General features: G+C 42.0%; 1 protein-coding gene and 1 pseudogene across 1 annotated transcript in view; both read right to left on the bottom strand.

Moving 5' to 3' along the window:
* Window positions 1-21150, bottom strand: part of ECT2L (epithelial cell transforming 2 like) — a 69197-nt gene extending 48047 nt beyond the window's left edge. Inside the window, exons 1-2 of the mRNA XM_036248694.1 lie at window positions 21085-21150; window positions 19038-19150 (exon numbers count right to left, since the gene is read on the bottom strand). Coding sequence (XP_036104587.1) covers window positions 19038-19150; window positions 21085-21150 — 179 coding nt within the window. The remainder of the gene's footprint in view (window positions 1-19037; window positions 19151-21084) is intronic.
* Window positions 794-14922, bottom strand: LOC118621263 (annotated as a pseudogene).
* Window positions 21151-23187: the final 2037 nt, after the last annotated feature.

Here is a 23187-nt window from a genome sequence, read left to right as displayed (position 1 = left end):
TCTTGAACTCTCACTGATGCAGAGAGACTCTTCACTTTGCCAACAATGAAGAGTTAGTTGTGCAATTTGTTTTAAAACAACAGTTTCAAACTACCGCACTTAACTAAAAAAAGATCCAGACACTCCTCATGCCAGCTGACCCTCCTTTTCCACAGCTCAGAACGGCAGAATGCTGTGCCACTGTACACAAATCAAGCCGACCTGAAGCTCAGTGGATCCCATGCAGTGTCCACAGGCCCAGGCTCACAGTGCACGCCCTGGGCTAGAGCCCTCCAGAAGCATCTTCTGCACAGCCTTGCCAAGCAAGAGCATCGAGAGCTTGTCTTGGTTGTTGGTGTTTTTGTTTGTTTGTTTTTTACAAACTATAGATATGTACAGTTGGTAACTCATGGTTTCTAGCCAATGACCAAAGAGTTAACATCACTTTACAGATTAAAAAAGAAAATGCCAGAAACATCTTCACATGCCTTGTCACACCAACAGCAAAGTGCGCAGAGTGAGAACACAGGAGCCCTTTCATTCTGAAAGTGTTTGGCAGTATGTACAACTTGGACGCAGTTTCAGGATGCTCGACACCCATGGCCACTTCATGTAAACCACTGGCAATTTCTAGAGCACTTTGAGAGACTACATATGAACATGATCCAATTGTGTAATGAATCCTAACGAGGGCAACAGACACCTCTCAAATAAGAGCTGTGTCAATTAGGGCGCTCCCCTACTCTAAGGTAATCGCAAGGACACAGATAAACAGTGGGATTATTCCCTTCCTTCTCCCCTCCCCCCTCTTCTCTCTGTCCTCCTCTTCTTTGTCTTCCTCTGCCACATTTTTCTAAGCAACTTGAGCGGGACCCTTTGTGCCATTAAACTTTCCTTGAGACTTCCAGTCCGAGACATCCTTCTCGCACTTGTCCTTCAGCTCTGCAGCCTTGTTGTAGGGCTGCTTTCCACTGTCACTGAGATGCCACCTCTCACCCAGCGTCTTTGCCACATCTCCAATAGATGCCAGGGTCTGTGGACTTGATCTTGAGGCAGAATCATGGACAGAACAGGAAGATCCAGATGATGGCCTTTTGAGGGCATTAGGGTCCTCCTTTTTCCTGACCCCCTTAGCTGGTCCATAACCCTTCACTTCCCAACCGCAGCACTTCGTCTGCCTTTGCCATCTCATCAGATTTAAATTCCTCTTCCCCTGATGTCGTCTTCCATCTCTCAGAGCGCTTCTTGGAAAGTCTGCGAGATTGACAGGAGCCTTGGGGTTTTTCTTCTTCTGTTCCTCTCTGCATGTCTGCACAAAGAAGGCAGAAGTAGATCGTGCCCTTCGGCGGCTAGGGATCACCTTTTAGCCGTCCTGACCGTACTGTTCCATGGTCCAGGCAGCACAGGGCAGGACACGAGGCTCAGCCCCCCGCCTCGCACCGGCTGCCTCCACCAGAGCCAACTCTATTTTTCCTAGTTTCTTAAGGTGGAGATTTAGATAATTAATTTAAACCCTTTTTTTATTCTCTACTATAAGCATTTAAATGATATAATTCCCTCGAAGCTGTGCTTAAGCTGCATCCCACACACTTAGACATATATTTTCATTATCATTCAATTTGAAATATTTTCTAATTTCCCTTGTGATTTCTTCTTTGATCAGAGGTTATTTATAAGTGAATAAATTTCCAAATATTTGCATATTTTTTATATATTTTAATTAATCTCAAACTTATTGCATTTTGTTAAAGAAGATTCTTAGGACTTCAACAATTTTGAAATGTATTAAGTCTGATTTTGTGGACCAAGAAATCATATACCTTGGTGAACATTATTTTGCTCCTAAAAAGAATATATATATATGAAAGTTGTCGGGTCTAGTTTTTTGTAAATATTAGACCCAGGTGGTTTTAAAAATTGCTCAGTTTTTCTATATTCTTACTAATTTTTTGTTTAGTTCTATTAATTCTATCTGTTTTTGCTTTATGTAATTTGGAACTCTGTTATTTGATACATACACATTTGTAATCATTATGACTTCTTAATGAATTGATCCTCTTCTCATTATAAAATGTCCCTCTCCATCCCTCAGGTACCACACCCTTGTCTCCCAGTGCATTTTGTCTGATACTAACATTGCCATCCTACTTTTCATACTTACTATTTGCACGTTGTATCTTTTCCTCTCCTTTTACTTGTAGCCAATCAGTGTCTTCACATTTAAAGTGTATCCCTTCTAGTCAGGACACAGTTAAATTTTGTTGTTGTTGTTTTCAGTTCATTTGACAACTACTGTTTCTCTTTTTGAGGGTCTGGTCCCCTTATATTGAATATGGTTATTGATACAGTTGAATCCAAGTTTCAATTTTGTTTTAGTTGTCCCATCTGTTTTCCGAAACTATATTTCTCCTCTTCTGCCTTGGTTTGAGTTAATACATTTTTTTGTATTCCATTTGAATTCCTTTATTGCCTTTTAGGGTACCTCCTTAATTACTCTTTTAAATTGTTGCTAGGAAGTACAATATGCATCTTTAGCTTTTCAGAGTCTACTTAGAGTTACTATTTATGTAAAAATGAAAAACAAAAACGGTGCAACAGTGTAGTTCTCAACCTCCTCTCTTTTTGTTGTCATTTACTGCATCTACTTATAAACCCACCAGACGCTGTTTTCGCTTTACACTGTCACATGTATTTAAAATAACCTAAGTGTTTTATTTTTATTTTTCACCTACATACCATTTCTGTGCTCTCCATTCCTGCTTATGAGTCTTAGTTTCATCTGGGATCAATGGCCTTATCCTGAAGGACTTCCTTTAGCATCTTTACTGCAGGTCTTCTGAGAACAAACTTTGTGTTTCTTGTTACCTAAAAATTTCTTTGTTTCACCTTAACATTTGTGGTAACTATTATGACTCCATTCATTGATTTAAATAATTATCTTCCTGTAGCCCATCTGTTTTTGTTTTTTTCTTTTCTTCCTTCTCCTCCTCCTCTTTCTTTTTTTCTTCTTATTCTTTCCCCACTTCCATATTATTTTCAAGTAAGCCCAGGACAATGAGAACATTAAATATATATGGATAGGATATATATATATTTATATCCTATCATCATATTTGAATAAATCAACAATAGTTTCTCATTGTGACATCTATAAAGAAGACTTTTTATGTAGCATCCCTCAAGAAAGCTTCTTACTGTGCATCTTCAAGCAAAGATGGGTCTTTAATGGAGACAAAATCTAAGGCCCTGTCAAAGTGATCACCTTGGGGCTGGATGGGCCAAGGAGACCTTAGACAGCCCATGGAAGGTGCACTGGTGGCCCTGCAGCCACCAACTGCAGAACCAAACAAGAAATGATTGTCCCCTTCGGATGTTAGCAATAAACATCTACTGCAGGCCCAAATCCCTGGATAGATGGTCATCGCTGAATAAGAATCACTATAACGAGAAAGTTTGGAAGCAATCAGGTATCAGTAAACCAAACTCTTTGCTGGAACTCCTAATCTCCTCCAAACTTCATGGAATTACAGATCTTTGTGACCAATCTCACTGCCAATTGGAAACTTTGGCAATAGAAACTTACCAGACTCATTGGCCTCAGGCCACTGAGACTAGAGAACTTTTCCTCTCTGCTAAGTGGCTGCTGCTGCCCTGTTACTAATGGACACAGATGAACTCGCTGAAAGAAAAGTCATGACTGAGCAGATTTCATTCCGCAATGGGTCTTCTCTGACCCAAATTCCCATAGAGTCGGTCAAGCCTCAAAAATTTTCAGTGTGAAATGAAAATGAAAATGGTACCACCACTTAGGGACAAAAAGAACCTTAGCTACATTCATGAACAGGTTGCTGAACATGCATTAATCCAGAAAGAGTCTTGACCATGAATTTACCCAAACTGCTGGCTTAACTGGAGCCTCGTCTGCAAGTCTTGGGAGAAGAACAAATTACACCTTGCAACAGATCATCAACTAATATATGGAGAAGAAATTCAATTAGAAAATCACTGCTTGGTAGCTATCATAGTAATAATTGCTTCAGATAAGAATCATCAGTGGATACACCAAACAAGTTTGATGAGAAACAGGATATTTGCATAGATTTAGATATTCTCAATTAATTTAAAAGTAATCTTTCAAATACTTTTTTAAAAATTTATCTTTATTATTGAAAGTATCACAGATGTCCCCCCTTTTTTCTCCCATTGACCCCCTCCACTCTGCTCCCCCCCATTCAAATAATTTTTAGTTACTTATTAATAAGTACAAAACACTTCATAATTAGTCATCTTAACCAAGTGGTAAAGTCAACATCACCAGCAATGAGACAAATTGACATGGTTGACCCTTGACGTGATCCACTGAGAACACAGCATTGTTTCTGTGTTATTCCTGCCAAGAATGTAATACCCTGAATGTAATCTTGAGGAAATGTCAGCCAACCACAAATTGAAGGTCATTCAACAAAGTAACACATCTGTGCTCTTCAGGTGTCAGGTAAGAAAGACAAGGAAACACGGAGCAATTGTCAGTGGCTGTAGAGGCATGGAAATTAAATACAGCAGGGGGCCGTGGACTGGATTCTGGATTGAGACAGAAAGGATGATTATAAGGGATATTGTTGGAAAAATCAGGAACATCATGTGGGTTGGATGGTAGTGCTCTATCAGTGCTGATTTCCTGGCATTGGAGGATGTACTGATGTTTCAGCAGACTGTCTTGTTCTTTAGGACTTACTGAAATGCTTAGGGTAGGTGGGACATCGTGTTTACAACCACTCTCAAGTGATTCGGAATAATATGGCAAACAACGTAAAATGTTAAGAATTGAGGAATCCAAGAACAGGATAAAAAAAATTATGTGTACTATTTTTGCAACTTTTCTGTAAGTTAAAAATTATTGCAAAACAAAAAGGATTTTTTTTTTAAAGAAGAGGCTTCCTGCTTTAGTTCCAAGGTTTAATTGCCTAGTACTGTGTGTGTTTTTACTCCCCTGGCTTTATTTTAAATCACTGCCCTTTCTTAATCCCTGTCCAAGCAGCCTTGTCACAACCTGAGACAAAAGAGAGTGGCTTTAAAATACACCTGTTGGCATGTCGGTCTGGGGAACGTGTGTGCGTATGTGTGCGTGTGTGTGCGTGTGTAATGTAAGCAGGAAGGCAAAGAATGGCGTTGTGCATGTCCTGGCAGCAGACAGTGTCCACGGACAGAAATGTCACTTGGCAGATCTTCTCAGTATTGATGGAGATTAAAGCTGAATGAGACTGTGCCAACACCAAGAACAACTAATCCCCGTGGATCATGGACCTCACGCATCACGGAGGGAAGGCTTCACAATCATTTCACTGGCAACTTGCTCTCATTTGGAATTACAAAACAGACCAATAAAATAAGAGGCAAAACAGGAGTGTTTTCAGCCTCCTTTTCAAAAGGGGGCTCTCAGTATATTCGGAATTTTTGTTCCCATCCTCTGTCCCACCGACCGCACAGCCCCTACTATTTAGTTCCAGCAGAGCAAAAGAGAAGAAATGAGTCTGAGTTACTTTTTATTATTTTATTTTATTTTTTTCTTTATTGATTTGAGAGAGAGAGGAAGGAAGAGGGAGAGAGAGATAGAAACATCGATGAGAGAGAACATCGATTGGCCACCTCCTGCATGTCCCTGACCAAGAATCGAACCGGCAAACTCTTGGTGCATGGGTTGATGTTCAGTCACTGAGCCACACCAGCTGGGTGAGTCTGAGTTACTTTTTAAAGAAAACCTCAATTATACATGTTTTATAGTTGTTCCTAGTCTGTGCTGCTTTGACAAGGACACATTCAAGTATAATGAATCTTAAGCAAGAAGGAAAGAAAATGCTTCCGCCACATTTGAAAAAAATCAGACACGAGCAGCAGAACTCAGCTAGTTTGCAATCGTGACACTGGCTGATTGCGTTTTAGTTAATGTTGCAAAGTAATAAATCTGTGAAGAGAAGTAACAACATGTAAGGCGACAATGAACAAAATGTGCTTTGCTCGTTTATTGTGACAAGGATAGTTTCTTTTAAATAATTCATGATAATGCTTTCCAGTGTGCCACTGAATGTACAATGTGTACTTTGCAAAAAATAGCAAGGCTTAGTAATATGGGACTTGAATCTAATTCTCTGCTCTTAAATTTCTGATAAGTGCAAAGAAGCTGCCAATATTGTGGTGAAAATGACTGGAAGAACAGTTTGGGGAGGTGGCCTGGAGATGGGCGAGTGGGTTTGGCAGAGGTATGTTTTCTAGTTGCCAAGGTAGCACCTCTTAGTCTTGTCTGGTGGCTTTACAAACACTCTGTGGCATGGCAAGGGTCTGTATTCAATGGGTTTCCATGTGGATGCCAGTTGCACAGGATTAGGCTATAAAGGTAATGGAGGACCAGGGGCCAAAGTCTTCGGTGAATAAGAGAGCAAAGCTGGCCCGGCTGGTGTGCTCTGGGGATTGAGCATTCCCCATGGACTGAGAGGTCCCCGTTTGATTCTGGTCAGGGCACATGCCCTGTTTGCAGGCTCGATCCCCAGTAGGGAGCGTGCAGGAGGCAGCTGATGGATGTTTCTCTCTCATATTGATGCTTCTATCTCTCTCCCTTCCTCTCTCTCTAAAAACTCAGTAAAAACACACACACACACACACACAACATATTTAAGAGAGCAAAGCTGGGTATGGGTAAAGCCATAAGGAGGGGAGATTGAAGAGTTTTAAAAATAATCCATTCACAGTTATTTGAATACATACACACAAAAATCAGAAGGGTATCTCCGGGTGGTGGGACTATAGGTGAGTGGTATTGTCCTCTTTGTTTATCCCATTTTCCAATGCTTCTAAAACAAGCCCACGGTTTTCATACATGTTCCCTCCAGGTGAGCACACCTGCCAAGTCTTTGCTTGTCTAGCTCCTACTCTGTCTTCAAAGTACAGCCAAATGCCAAATCCTCAGACAAGGCTCTCCTGATCCTCGGCCTAGGTGGGGTCCCTGTTGCTTTTCCTTTGTCACTTAGCACAGTCGTGGCTACTTATCTGATATCTATCGAGCTGCCCAGGCCTGACTTGGATTATAGAAATGAAAGAAGGATGCATGCACACAGACTTGTCATTGTCGTATAATTGCAGCATGACTCCCCAGTTATCATACAACTGGCCAGGCCAATGAAGAAACATGGTTCTGGGGAAGGAGCGAGAAATTTTATCCGGGACCAGCATGGTAGCTCCAGTTCGTGTAACTACTAAAAAGCTATTTTTTGCAACCACATAAGGTAATAATGAATTTTTAGGGGGGGTATTTCTGGGGTACTGCTAGAACCCTCCTCCCTTTCAGGCTGACAATTCTGTTCCAGCTGCCCAAACACTTCCCTATGCAAGGCTACTGTCACTCACTGGGCACTCCCTACTTCATGCCACCTCATGTCCTTTGCTGAAATCTATGTCCTTTGTACTTGGTGTGCCCTGCCATGTAGTCTAAGTGCTATTTTGTGTTTCCATTCTTGTTGACCCTCAAACTCCGTCCTTTCTTGGACTCACCACTGAATGTCTGTCTCCTCCACTGGACCCTGAGTCCCTTAAAAGAAGATGTGGTCTTATTCACTGTTCTGTCCCAGCACCTAGTATGGTGCTTATAATTTGGAAGGGGCTAAATAAATGTGTGTAAATTTTTAAAAAGAATGGAAAAATAATAAAAGTTAAAAATAGAAAGAGAAAATCACTGCTTATATTAATTTTCTCTTGTCACTATAACAAAATACCACCAAATTAGTGACTTAAAGCAGTATGATTTTGTTCCCGCAGAGGTCTGGAGGTCAGAGTCCGAAATCCGTTCCACTGGCCTACAGTCAAGGTGTTGGCAGGGCTGGGTCCTTTCGGAGGCTCTCGGGGAAGACTCTGTTTCCTTGCCTTTTTCCGTTCTAGTGGCTGCCTGTCTTCCTTGGTTCATCTTCAAAGCCAGCAGCCTAGAATCTTCAGATCTCTCCCTCCCACTGCTTCATCATCGTATCTTCTGATGGTGTCTCTGCATCCCTTGTGAGAACCACCGAGTCCCGATAATGCAGAATAATCTCCCGCATCTCATATCCCTTAGTCTCATCTGCATAGTCCCTTCGCCATACTAGGTAACACCCACAGGTTCCAGGGACTAGGACAGGAGCATGTTTGAAGCCATTATTTAGTCTACCACGCTACTCTAACTTCGAGATATGGAAAACACCCCCAAATAGTTAGTGGTGTTAACCTGTACTCTCAAACATCCAATGATAGGCATGGATGTTCCCTCTTTTCTATTTCCCAAGTCTTAGTTTACTAAAACATGAACTTCAGAGAGCAGGAACCTTTCACACCCTGTTACGTATTGAATCCCATGTACCCAGAACTGTGCCTAGTACACAGCAGGCACTCGCTAAATATTGTTCAGTGATGAATGAATAGACTTGAGCTTTTGTCACTGATCTTTTACTTCCCCTTCTTTGGGGAAAATAGTCTCCATTTAGTGGTCCACGTGGTTCCATGGAAGCTGACCCCATCCCCGACTCTACAAGGCACATGATGGAGGCGAAGTCAGTTCCTGTGGGTCAGCCCCCTGGCCACAGCAATTTGTCAGAAGTGGGCATGGACCTAAACTAGTCCAATCAGAGGGAAGCCCGAACAAAGAAGCTCCTTTTCCCTCAGGACACAATGGGGGAAATGTAATAATGACGCCGTGATTGCCAAAGGCAGAAAAGAGGGACAAGAAGTAACAAAAATTGGCTTTATTACTGAACGTCTGAATCAGGCTTTTAACTACAGCCAAAACTACCTCTGAATTTTTCAGTTATGTGACGGTAAAATATGTCCTTAATTACGTGTACAAGCATCAAGGAACATCACACGTGAAAGATGAAAAAGGCACCTACAGAACCTGAACCAGCACTTCTGTTTCACTGCACTGAGAACAGAGGGATGGGACACTCATGGGGTCCGTGCTTCTGCCTCCAAAGGGGAGTAGAATCAAGAGGTGGAAGAAGCCTTGACCTTGTGCCTTACGCTTGGCTGTTCACCACATGGACTTGGGGAAAACAACTTCCTCAGCCTCATCCCTGGTGTGTTGAGCCAAACTCTATGGGGTGAAACTCAAGCTGTGTTGTTACGAATTCCGAGTGATCAGCGTCGGCGAGCTTGAGTCCCTCTGGTAGAAGAGGCAGCCCGCAGACCTGGGTGCTGACCCCAGCCGGGTACAGGGGGGGTATGTATGGTGGTTTTAAGAGTATATATGACTCTTTTCAAGCCCTGATCATTGAACTACTTAGACTCTGACTTTGGGTCTGGGAGGCTCTCTTCTGTGTGTAAAAGGCATCTGTTTGACTGCTACATGCTTTTTTGTTTTTCCACATCTAGCATTCACAGCTATATTCTGGAGTTGACATGACCACAGAAATAACAACTAGATAAATGGACTTTTAGAGACCATTTAAACAACTATTTATCTTCCTTTCATTTTTTTATATTTTTATTGAATTTATTGGGGTAACAATGGATAACACAATTATATAGGTTTTACGTGTGCAATTCTATAATACATCATCTGTATATTGTACTGTGCATTCACCATCCAAAGTCAAGTCTCTTTCTGTCCCCATTGATCCCCCTTTGCCCTCTTCCACCTCTCCCCACCCTGCCCTCTTGTAATCACAATACTGTTGTCTGTGTCTGTGAAGTATGGGGTTCTTTGCTTCCTTCTCCTTTCTCACCCAGCCTCCCCATTCCTTCCCCTCTGACAGCTGTCAGTCTGCTCTGATCTAAGAGTCTGTTTCTATTTTGTTTGTTTATTTTGTTCATTAGGTTCCAGATACAAGTGAAATCACATGGCATATGTCTTTCTGTGACTGGCTTGTTTCACTTAGCATAACACTCTCCAAGTCCATCCATGCTGTCACAAAAGATAAGATTTCCCTGTTTTTTATGATCAGTAGTATTCCATTGTGTAAATGTACCACAGCTGTTTTATCCACTCATCTAGTGATGGGCCCTTGGGCTGCTTCCAAATCTGCTATTGTAAATAATGTTTCAATGAACATAGGGGTGCATATATTCTTTTGAATTAGTGTTTCTGGATTCTTCTAATATATTCCCAGAAGTGGAGTCACTGGGTCAGAAGGCAGTTCCATTTTTAATTTTTTGAAGAAATTCCATACTGTTTTCGACAGTGGTTGCATCAGTCTGCGTTCCTACCAACAGTGCATGAGGGTTCCCTTTTCTCCACATCCTCACCAACACTTGTTGTTGTTGATATATTGATGGTGGCCATTCTGACAAGTGTGAGATGATATCTCATTGTGGTTTTAATTTGCATTTCTCTGGTGATTAGTGACTCTGAGCATCTTCTCATATGTCGATTGGCCACCTGTATGTCCTCTTTGGAGAAGTGTCTATTCAGATCTTTTGCCTGTTTTTAAATTGGATTATTTGTTTTTTGATGTTGAGTTGTGAAAATTATTTATAAAATTTGGATATTAAATCTTTATCAGTTGTATCATTGGCGAACATATTCTCTCATTCACTGAGTTGCTTTTTCATTTTGTTGAAGGTTTCCTTTGCTGTGCAAAAACTTTTTAGTTTGTTGTAGTCATAATTGTTTATTTTTTCTTTTGTTTCCCTTACCTGGGAAGATGTATCAGAAAAAATACTGCTACAAGAAATATCTGAGATTTTACTGCCTATGTTTTCTTCTAGAATTTTTATGGTTTTGAGTCTTACATTTAAGTCTTTAATCCATTTTGAGTTATATTTTGTGCATGGTAAATGAAGGTGGTCTATTTTAATTTTTTGCACTTAGCTGTCCAATTTTCCCAACACCATTTATTGAATAGCCTGTCTTGAAGCCGTTGTATGTTCTCATCTCCTTTGTCAAATATTAATTGGCCTGCCCAGCTGGTGTGGCTCAGTGGTTGAGCATCAACCCCTGCACTAAGAGGTCGCCAGTTCAATTCCTAACCAGGGCACATGCACAGGTTGTGGGCCCAATCTCCAGTGGGGGGCATGCCGGAGGTAGCCAGTCAATGTTCTCTCTCATTGATGTTTCCATCTCTCTCTCCCTCTCCCTTCCTCTCTCTATAAAATCAATAAAGGAAAAAAATGTTTTTTAATATTAATTGGCCATAAAGGTATGGGTTTATTTCTGGGCTCTCTATTATGGTCCATTGATCTATGTCTATTTTTATGCCAGTACCATGCTGTTTTGATTACTATGTAGCATGATTTCTCTAACTTTGTTCTCCTTTCTCAAGATTTCTGTGGGGCTTTTTGTGGTTCCATATACATTTTTAAAATGTCTGTTCTATTTCTGTGAAATATGCCAATGGCATCTTAATAGGAATTATGTTAAATCTATAAATTGCTTTGGGGAGTATGCACATTTTAATTCTTCCTATGAACATGGTATATGCTTCCACTTATCTGTATCTTTTTCAACAACCTTCTTCCATGCCTTATAATTTTCTGAATACATGTCTTTTACATCTTTGGTTAAATTTGATCATAGGTATTTTTTTTATGCAATTGTGAATGGGATTGTTTTCTTAGTTTCCCTTTCTGATAGTTCATTATTGGTGTATAAAAATGCAACTGTTTTCTGGATATTTATTTTGTATCCTGCTACTGTACTGAATTCTAGTAGTTTTGTATAGTGGAATCACTGGAGTTCTCTATATACAGTATCATGTCATCAACAAATAGTGACAGTTTTACTTCCTCATTTCCAATTTGGATGCCTTTTATTTCTTCTTGTCTGATTGTTGTGGCTAGAACTTCCAGTACTATGTTGAGTAAGAGTGAAAGTGAACATCTTGTCCTGTTCCTGGTCTTAATGAAAATGCTTTCAGTTTTTGCCCATTGAGTATGATGTTGGCTGTGGGTTTGCCATATATGGCCTTTTCTTTCACATTTCTTAAACAATAAAGTAAATGATGGCAGCCCCAGGGCTAGTAAAGTCAAGGACTCAGTGATATCATCAAGGGCCAGAAATTGTCCATGTTTTCAATTGGCCTACTCAACACTTTGCTATGGTCCTCAGGCTTATCCTCTGTGGTAGTTTCCAAATGACTAAGTACTGTGAGCATAACTGTCACACAACAGAGACCACAGGCTAGGTAGGATGTTGGAAGAGGGCATGTCCCTATTTAAGTCCCCTTGAGAGTGAAGAAAATGCTCCCAGAATGCTCTAGTAGCCATTCTTTTAGATTTCCTTGGGCAGAACTAATATATACACACCCTTTCCTAAACTAGACACCACCAACAGAGATAGAATTATCATGATTCTGTCTAACCTTGAGAACCTTGGTAGGGGTGGGGTGATCAGCCACCCTGAAGTACATGGTACTTGGGGGAAAACCAGGGCTTCTGTCAGGAAGAAGAAAACACGGGGAATAGCATGAGCGAGTGGGGGATGGCATGGGTGAGTGGGGGATGACATGGGTGAGTGGGGGATGGCATGGGTGAGTGGGGGATGGCATGGGTGAGTGGGGGATGGCATGGGTGAGTGGATAACCAACAGTGGCCAGCCCACTAAATAGGTGTTGAAGAAAGAAGAGGAAAGATCTACTCAGCTGCCTAAGTGTCTGACCAACCCAGCCTTTGTAGACACCAGCCCCTTTCCTTCAAAGTTCTTCGTTATCTCAGTCCAGAGCCTCTTTACATTTATGACCCTTGGGAGTATTTCTTTTTAAATTTTAAGGTTATTTTATTTTAATTTATACAGTAAGTCCTAAAAAGTTTTTAATGCTTTTTATTAAAGTATAGTTGACATACAATGCTGAATTAGTTTGAGGTGTATAACACAGTGATTCAACATTTATATACCTTATGATGTGATCAGCACAAGTCTATTAACCATTTGTCACCAAACAAAGTTATTGCAACTGTATTGACTGTATTCCCTGTGTTTTACCCTACAACTCCATGGCTTATTTATTTTATAGCTGGAAATTTGTATCTCTTCTTGCCTCTTCACCTTTTTCACTCATCCTCCCACATCCTTGCTCTAGCAACCATTGGTTTGTTCTCTGTACCTGAGTCTGTTTTGTTATTTGGTTTATTTTGGGTTTTTCTTAGATTCCACATATAAGTGAAATCACATGGTTTTATTTCAATTAGCTTGACACTCTGTATTTCCATCCATGTTGTCGCAAATGGCAAGACTTCATTCCTTTATGTTGCTGAGTAATATTTCATTGTATATATGTACTGCAGCTTTATTTATCTATTCATCTGTTGATGGACACCTAGGTTGCATCCTTATCTTATTTTAAATAATTTTAGAGACTTTTAAAATAATTCTGCAATACATAATTCAGATCAGTATTTTGCTTTCTTTGGATAAACACCCAGAAGTGAAATTGCTGGGTTGTAAGGAGTACTTATTAAGTGGATAAAAGTGGTGTAATTACCTGGCAGTGCAACTCTTACTCATTTTTTCTTTATATTTAAATTTTTCTAAAAAAATAAAAATAAATTTTGCTTAACTGTTATCCATTTTCTTTTCTGGATTAGCTTTAGAATCCGTTTCTCAAGGTCCATAAGGAAATCCTATTTTGGGACTTTTTAGAGATTGAATTGAACTTGAAAATTAATTTGGAGAGAATTGGCATCTTTAAACATAGTACATCCATCTATTTATCCAGGGTTATTTTTTAATTCTCCTTTATAAATTATATCATTTATATAAATTATATATATTATAATACAACTTTATAATTTCCTATTTAACAGTCTTGCACTTGTCTTGCTAGTTGCATACAACACAGACAGTGAAGCAGAGCAGAGAAGGGGCGGGGGGGGGGGAGTAAAGGGGAGAAATCTAGTAACATTGTTTGATTCCAAGAATCTAGCCCAGCCTGAAGCTGGACAAATCTAATGTCAATAAACTCACACTTCTTTTTATGCTGGTTTGAATTCCATTTCTGTTCCTTGCACTTGAAAGCATTCTGACCATGACATCCAAAGAATAATAGAGAGGGGGAGGAAAGTTGGCAAATAGCCCCGCATGCCCACTGCGCACCCTGGGCGCTCTGCTACGCCTCAGACCTGCGAGGCGTTCGGGTCTCACGGCCGCTGACTCTGAAACGCTCCTGGTCATCCAGAGATTCTTGCATACAGAGTACAAACAGCCTCTCACACCTTGTCCCCACTTCCTCCCGAGTTATCTGTGAATTTGACTCCTACACAGAGGTTAAGAGGACACTTGGTAGATCTGGACGCTAAAACCATGGACTAGGCACATGGCTCGTGGTGCTGTCTGGGCAGCTGCACTGGGGAAGCGCTGTGGGGCACTTCAAGAGGCCACTGGCTCAGCTGACAGCGTGGAGAGCGGCCGCTGGCGTCGTGTGACTGGCACCCTTGCGTTGCGTTTCTGTGCATAATTCCTTTTGGATTGCTTTACTGAGGCCTGGAATTAATTAAATAATGCAAACTCTTGAATGAAGCAAACTATTAGTAGTTGCCTCTATTCAAAAACGTAGTATCTTGAAGAATTTTTTTCCTCCTGCGAACTATCAAAGTATTTTTTTGAGCACCTTTTTGTTATTGTAATGGGAGTGCCTTGGGCATCTCCATTCGTTCAGCAAGCATTTGTTGAGTGGCTGTGTGGCTGGCTCGAAGCGCTAGGGACAGAAAGAATCGCCAGAAGTTCTGGTAGACAGAAGGACAGGACATAAACCAACAAGTACTGTAACATAATGCCAGGTGGCGCTAAGTGCCACAAAGGGAAGTTAAACATCAGTAAGTAGAGAGACATCCTTGACGAAGTGGGAAGTGAGAACTTCAAGCGCATGGGTCTGCCTAATGTGAGCCAATGCACTTCCAGCGTCCACTCTCCGCGCCCCACCCCACCCAGTTGAACAGCTTGGGTTTCACTGGTTCCTCCTTCCTCTTCAGCTCCAGGGTTTTCTTTCTGCGCTTCATCCGCCCTATAACCACCCCAACAACAAATGCTAATACTTCATAGGACTGCCCGTGACCATCGGATCTCGGAGAAAGGACAGGAACGCGTCCAGACTACAAGCTGAGAGGAGGCGGAGTCGGGATGACCCGAATTTCGAGAGCCTGTCGGGTGTTTAGAAACCCGCGTGTCTCAGGACCCGCTCTCCTCGCCACGCCCTGCACGCAGAACTGTTCTTCCACTTGGGCGTTCAGTAACTCAGGCCGCAGCTGTTCTGTACTCAAAATCAACCTAGTAGTATGCTGTCTCTGAAAAATGTATATGCAAGATTTCCTCACAGTTCACAACTGAGACACACATCCTCAACCGAGCCCTCCCGCGGCTGCTGGGGAGCCGGGTGGGGTGCTGAGGTGGGAGTCGGGGGTGTGCTTTCCTAACTGTACATTGGTTGGTACATTTTCTGCCCTCCAACCCCGTTTCCAGTGGGCTCGGAGGAAACAATGAGAGTGAATCTTCACCGAGCGCCATCCCCCTCTCCCCCAGACGCACACGCAAACAGAAATTCCACCCAGGTCTGGGGAAAGAGTTTGCACGAACGCTGCCCCGCCCACCGGGGAAAGCTACAAGTCTCAACAGCTCCAGCCCTGGACAGAAAGGCCTTTGTGTGGGGCGTTACCTGGGACTGAGCACAGGCGATCTGAAACCGGTCTCACCAGTGTGGCTGGGAGGCAGACGCACAACCTCTCACGGGTTTCTCCAAATGGGACAGACACACACAGCCCAGTTTCCTTTGCGGAGTCACAGGAAAGGTCAGCCTAGTCGAGTGGCAGCAGGACACCACTGGAAACCATTAGGCACGCGGCCGTGTAAGCTAATGCACTGGGGAAAGGCCAGTGGTAGAGGTTTGCAAAGACTGTCGGGGAAGCTTCCCAGCAGAGGTGACATTTAAGGTGAGATGAGAGGGAGAAACTGCCACAGGGATGATTTCAGAAGTTGAACCATTGAAAAATGTCTTAAATAACATAAAACTCATTTCAGAAATTTTAAAGCATAACAATATGGAATATTTATTAGGAAAGAAAATCTTAGATGTTTGACTATATCTCATAGAGGTTAAGAAGAAACTTTTAAAGGAAATTGTGATATTTTTGACCAATACTGTAGTATCTTACTTCAGCTTTATAACTGTAACTGCCTGAATTAGAACAATGTTATTCAGAAATTATAAAATAAAACATCTAAAACAATGACTTCTCTGCTTTGAAAACAAGGTATTTTACACAAGTATAGCTTGGCTTATGTATAAAGATTTCAGGCATTCAAACAATGTTAAATTATTTCATTTATTCACAAGCTTATTCACAGCTATCAGGAAACAAGGACTATAGAAATAAATATGTTTAGAAAGAAACATCTAATAATTAAAAGTCGATTGCCCTGTCACCATTTGACCCAATAATTCCATTCCTAGGTATATCCCTAAAAGAGATAAACACATCCAAATAGAAAAACTTGTTCAAAAATGTTCATTGCAGCATTATTCACAGTAGCCAAAATGCATAAACAACCCAAATGCCCATCAACTGGTTAATGGAAAAATAAAATAGGGCCTATCCATACAATGGAATACTATTTAGCAATAAAAAGGAAAGAAGTGCTGACTCATGCTACAAAATGGATGAATGTTGAAAACGTTATAATACATGAGAGTCAGTCACAAAAGACTACATATCATATGATCCCATTTATATGAAAGTCCAGAAAAAACAAATTTCTAGAAACAGAAAGTAGATGAGTGGTCTCCCAGTGCTGGGAGGTGAGGATGACTGCTAATGGGTAAGGGTTTCTTTTGGGGGTGATAAAAATGTTCTAAACTTAGATTGTGGTGATGATTGCACAACTCTGAATGTACTAAAACTATTGACTTGACCCTTGAAGTGGATAAATTGTATTGTATGTGAGTTATATCTCGATAAAGGTGTTTAAAAGAAAGTTGATTGCACTAACTTTAATCCAAACAATAAAATGAGTTGGGCTTTAAGATTTAAATAAAATTGAGTGCAGTTCAGATTGGATTACACTGTGGGTGGTGTGTGGGTCTGGAGATGTTAGTGGAAGAGAAGAAATGTCTGACTGAAAGGGAGGAAGTACTATAAGAAAGACTTACTCCAGACTTTGGGAAGCAAAATGATTAGTGCTAAACAACAAAAACCACCACTACAAATTAAAGATGGGTCTAGGATGCCAAATCTAGAGAGCAGAAATTGACATACAACTTCCCCTAAAACTAGTCGCCCAGAATACAGAACAGTTTTGCGGAACTATGAAATACAAACAGATCTCTGCAGAAACGCAGCTGCTAGGAAACAAAGCAAAGTAATTTCACTGAACAGATTAGTTCCATATCCTTGTCCCACAGAAAGAAGAATCCAGGTACCAGACAAAGGATGCCATTTCCAGTGACAAAATATCAGGCCTAATGTTAATAAGTCTCAAAATATACCAGAAGTTCTCTAGTGACCTCTAGTGGTTGCAACTAAAATTGTTTGGTTTATGATATGTGAGCCTAGGCCACAAAGCAATTATAGATATGGGACTTGGTACATTCTTTTCTTATCTTGAAAGCTGTCAAATTGGAGTAAAAGAAAACTGAGCCAATGACATCCATAAAAAGTTCCCTTCCCTGATTTTTAAGCATTGCTTGAAGAGCTATTTTTCTGTGGCTTGTTTTGCAGCTTCTTTCAACACAACTAGGACAGTGTCTGTCTTTCTCCAGTGACTCACTGACTTCGTAACAGACAGTCCTTTACCAATCCACTATGCACCCATGGGTGCTGGGGAAAGCTGACAATGGAGAAGGTGAGCGAGCAGATAGGAGAGATGAAATGGTTGATCAAAAGAGATGAGCAGGAAAAATTGGGAGGCAGGTGTTGCAGACTAGAATAAGCCACTTTGGTTTTGCATAAGTCTCAAGTGCTTTTTGGTAGCTACTTCAGAAGTTCAAAGTCCCCCAGCCTCACCACCGGGCTACAGGGGAAAGCCACTAGCACCAAGTGATGCTTAGTAAATAAGCCCAAACCAGTTCACACAGACTCTTCTGTAGGCATAAGTCTCAGTTCTCTGTCCTTTGGCTGAAAGTTTCACTCAGTTGGGAAAGGACAAGAAACAGTACAAGTTCCAGAAACAGGATTCTATCATTATCCTCGTTGTTGACCTCAGGCTACCAGAAATCCCCAGACTGACAAGGCTTTTGTTTGGGGATGAAGGCTGGGAAAACATCCTTTCAAGCATCTGTGACCAGCATGGCTGGATTCTTCGCCCATGTCCAGGCACACTGGACAGCTCTCTAGAATATTTCGGTCTGTCCCACATCTTGAATTTCACCAGAGAGACTCCATTTCTAACATTCACCTGACAAGTTAACAAGCCACTAGTTGCTCTGATAATAATGAATGTCAGATATTTGCTCTGTTAATGAGCAAAGTATCTGGTGATAACTGAGACTGTGACATTTCCAATACAATGCTAGCTAACTACCCCCAGAGTATTAATTCCTGATCAGAATACTAGCTACCCCTGGTATTTCACCTAACACCTTCAACTATCACCCTGTCTTTGCTGGAGGATTTCAAAGTAAATTGTAGACATAGTAGGAGAGAAGGGTAAGAACAAAAACAAGGACATACTGGTAATCAATGGCCACAGCTGTACGAGTCTTTCCCATATTCCTAAATGTTGTTACCATGGTTACATCTCAGCTATTTCTCAGATCATCCATTCATGTAACAAATATTTATGGAGTGCTTACCTATGTCCCAAATATCTACTTGATATATCTTGTCTGTCTGATAGTTCCAACGATCATTTAATATACTAGGGGGATGTTAAACATTCACTGGGTGAAAGTATGTACACGTTTTTGCAAAAACTAAACATCCCACTGTGGTATGAAGATATTAAAGCCCCAGAGATTCCACTTTACCCTTAAGGAAAAGCAGCAGAAAAGTCTATTTATAAACCTACAAATATTAATGACTTTGTTTTTTTTCTAGGGAAAAATCCTTTAACGTTATATAAACATTTTACTATATATTTTCTTTAAGAACCAATGATACTTACATCCATAAGATACATTTACCTTAATTGTGACTTAGTACATCGCAAAAGTATCGTGAATAAGAATTCTTGCTGTTGCTTCTTAGTCCAGAGGTCAAACCAATGACTTATAAGAGCAACTCTTTCCTGAAAGAGCTATAAAGGGAGGGAAATGACATTTTTCTGTACAGTTTAATCTATTCTTAGTTGCTAAGCAATCCTTAGGCAATCTAACCGCCTCGCGGCTCGTGTTTGCACAGTGCTCACAGCTCACAAAGCACTTTCACAGAGTGGAGTAGAGGTCTCTCCCTTCAGCTTCACCTGCTTTGATCCAGGGGGACGGACAAGCCCAGGCCTGCTGGGTGGGCTGCTGGAAAAGGCTGGCAGGAGATTTAATTACAGAGGGGCCCAAAGAGGCCTCTTTCAAAACAAAGAGGTGGAGAATCTTGGCTCTTGTTTCTGCCTTGGCTAATAGGTCCTGGGGAAACAGATCCCAGCTATCTCATATCAACAACCAACAGGCGACCCTTGTTGCATTGTGAAAACAAGGCCATTTGAAGTAGGTATGGTTTTATTAATCCACAGCACCCAGCAAAATGAGAGTTAATAAATATTGCTAAACAGCCATTGTTAGACGCGTCTCCAGGGAAGACGTACACCGAGAACCAGCGTCCCCCAAACCTGGGTTTCAGCCCAGCTTTGCTCAGATGCCATGTGCAAGCTCACTGGCTTGTTACTCAGTCGAGCCTTGGTACCCGCCTGCAGTCTCCTCCCCTCGTGAACGCCCGAACCTCACATGGCGGGGCTCTGAGGGGCTCGGCCAGCCTCCCCATTCAGGTCTGACAGAGCCATCCAAAGGCTGCTCCCTGTACTACCTTTCAGGGGGACACCCCCAGGCCCTACAGCCACACAGTTGGCACAGGAAGGAAGAGGATTAAAGAAATACACAGAGACATATACAGGAGTGGGTTAGATTACCAGCCATCATTACCAAAATGATATATCTTAAGTAAGGATACAAAATAATAATAAAGTAATAATACAAAGAAATAATATAATAATTCATACACAAATAATAATACAAGAATAAACTCTGTTTTGCATGATCATGACTATAAACCTACTCTTTTTTTTTTTTTTTAATCCTCACCTAAGGATATATTTCTATTGATTTTAGAGAGAGAGGAAAGGAGAGAGAGAAACATCGATTGGTTGCCTCCCATATGCACAACTGGGGATCGAACCCACAACCTAGGCAAGTGCCTTGACCAGGGTAAGGAATCGGGGGTGCCGCCGAAAAACAGAGAAGAGACTGGAGAGCCAAACAGCCGAATAAACAGGGATCAGGCTTTATTGGGTGCACTCCGGGCGGGTTCACAGACTCCGGGGGTCGAGTCCTAGAAGCCGCGCCCGATGCTGGGGTTTGTGCTTTTTATATCCGCCCGTTGCAGCTGGAATTTGTCTGTTAGGGTTTGACCTTGCGGGGGCTATGCATGGAGCCTCTGGAATGTGAGTGGATCAGCCCAGGGCACCGAGCAGGGTGGGAGTTAGTCTACAAGCCCGCGGCAGGCGGTTCCGCAGCAGGGTGGGAGTCTAGGCTGAGCCAGCGAGACAATGGTCAAGCAGTTTGCCTGGCGCCAGTCCCCAGGCCATCGGACAACCAGGAATCAAACCCACAACCTTTCTGGTGCATGGACAATGCTCCAACCAACTGAACCACCTGGCCAGGGCTGTAACCCTACTTCTGCCGACCCCGGTACATTAACACTCCACATCACCAAAAGCACCTCATCTTTTCTCTTTCCTGTTACAGTACACAGTAGGTGTCCTGGAGGCTTCTGTTTGTCCCTGGAGGTACAGAGGAAAGGGGAGACGGATTGGAGCCTTCCATAGGTAGGAGTTGGAGACTGGGGTGAGGAGAAACAGTCTTTGGTGCAGACAGATGTAGGTTTATTTTTATTGAAAATGACTCAAAAACTAAATTCTTTAGGGGTGTTTTTAAAAAATATATGGCATCAGGAGACGCAATGTGTCATAGTAAAATGAGCTTCACAAATGGAACTTGTTTCATTCTAGAGCATGTAACTCACCTGTCTGTTTAATGACTTGTTGCTAAGTGGTGTCCAGGCACTGAACCTTGTGTAGAAGCTCTCCATTTCCGGGGTTTCCCTGGGAGAGCGCCCCACTGACATCTCAGCAAACTATCTTCTTCCAGTCCTAGAAACTGCAGGCTCATTCAATAGATGCTTAACCAAGATCACCTAGAAACATCCAGAATATTAATATTGCCCTTTTAGGAATCAAATAATTACAGCCATTCACTTTCATACATATCCATGGAAGGTACTCCATACAAATATACACAGGGAGTTCGTGTACTCCAAGTCATTGTAATTTATGCTGTCCTTATCTGATTGCACCCAAATGTGAGTCTAAACCAGAGCTGTCTTTCACTTTGCTGGGGAAGTGACTCAGAAATGGGAATGATTCTGTATCAGCCAGGAATATTGACTCGACTCTTTATCCCCCAGACAGCAGGCATCTGAAGGGCACAAAGGACACCACTCCAAATGCCTATTTTTTGAGGACACAAGTCAAAGAGAATGAAGAGGGAAAAAATAGGTTAATGTATTAGTTTTCCATTGCTGCACAAATTACCCTAAAACTCCAAGTTCCTATGGGTCAGGAGCCTCGGCACAGCTTAGTGGAGTCCTGTCTTAGTCTGCTTGGGCTGCCATGCAAAACGCCACAGACCGGGGGCTTGAACAAGACCGATTTCTTTTCTCACAGTTCTGAAAGCTAGTAGTCCAAGATCAAGGTGCTGTCAGGGCCGGTTTCTGGTGAGCCCTCTCCTCCTGGCTTGGAAACGGCCACCTTCTCTCTGTCTTCCCACAAGGCCTTTCTTCTGTGCACACATGGGTTGGGGGAGAGAGACACCTGGTGTCTCTTCTGTTTATAAGGAAACCAGTCCTATTGGACTAAGGCCCCACCCTTACAACCTCAGCTAACTTTCATGGTCTCTTTATAGGTTCTCTCTCCAAATATATTCACCTTGGGGGTTAGGGCTTCAACATGTACACTGGGGAGGGGAGGGGGAGACAACAGTTTCATAACAGATACCTCTGCTTCAGGGTCTCTCACAAGGCTGCTGTCACGGTGTTGGCCAGGACTCGTCTCACTGAAAGGGTCTGAAGCTCATTCATGTGCTGGTGGCAGGATTCGGCAGCTCATGGGCTGTTGAACCGAAGGTCTTAGTTCTCACTTGCTGTTGGCTGGAGGCTTGCTTTGCCTTTCTTACCACACGGGCTTCTCCAGGGGCCGTTCAATGGCACCTGGCTCCCAGCAAATGAAAAAGCAAGAGAAGGCACAGAAAAGGTAGGATCACCCTGTAACCTAATCTCAGGAGTGATATCCCATCACTGTCGCTTTATTCTGTTAGTAAAAACCAAGCCACTGGGTCCGTCCGACACTCAAGGGCAAGGGTTACACCAGACCATGAGGAGTAATGCAGTCTTTCACAGTCCCCTTGGCTCGCTCCCCTTCTTTTCCCACATGCAGAACATACTCACTCACTTTTTAAGGGAGACAGTGTTTTTAGCTTAGATCCCAGGAGACATGAATGATTCGTAACAATCTCTACAGATCCAGATATAGCACCTCTTGACCTAGAGATCTCTGAGCTAAAAAGATAAGTTTTCTGGCCCCAGTCCTATATATAATATATATAATGGTTGAACAGGCAAAGGACAACTCTTCTGTGTAAAGAAGAATGACATATAAAATAGTTAATCCATAGCAATTCTGAAATCCTGCTGTAGAAGGCTGGGGCCCAATTATTATTTTTAGTTTCAATCACATTGTCTTTTAAACCATGTCCCATCATACCTTTGACAATACCACTTTCTCAAAATCTATCTCAAGCCAGGTATTTAATTCTAGGCAGTGCTATGTACCACAATTGTTTAGAGACATTTCTCTCTCTCTAATTTAATTGCAAGCAGATTGAGCCTATCAGTCTTCCTTAGGAAGAACCAAAGCCTAAGTCTACCTTCTCTGAGATATTTTTACAATTGAAGGTATTTCCTGGCCACCACCATGTTCCATTCAGACATCCTAACAATGGTGTGGCACCCATACCCTTGACTTGGCCCTTGCCACTCGGCCGACTTTCAAGCAGCATTTGTTGATCAAAG

Source organism: Molossus molossus, unplaced genomic scaffold (genome assembly GCF_014108415.1).
Source record: "Molossus molossus isolate mMolMol1 unplaced genomic scaffold, mMolMol1.p scaffold_m16_p_8, whole genome shotgun sequence".
Taxonomy (NCBI): Eukaryota; Metazoa; Chordata; class Mammalia; order Chiroptera; family Molossidae; genus Molossus; species Molossus molossus.
Note: the sequence above shows the minus strand (reverse complement) of the source record. Positions and strands in the feature narration are given on the sequence as shown.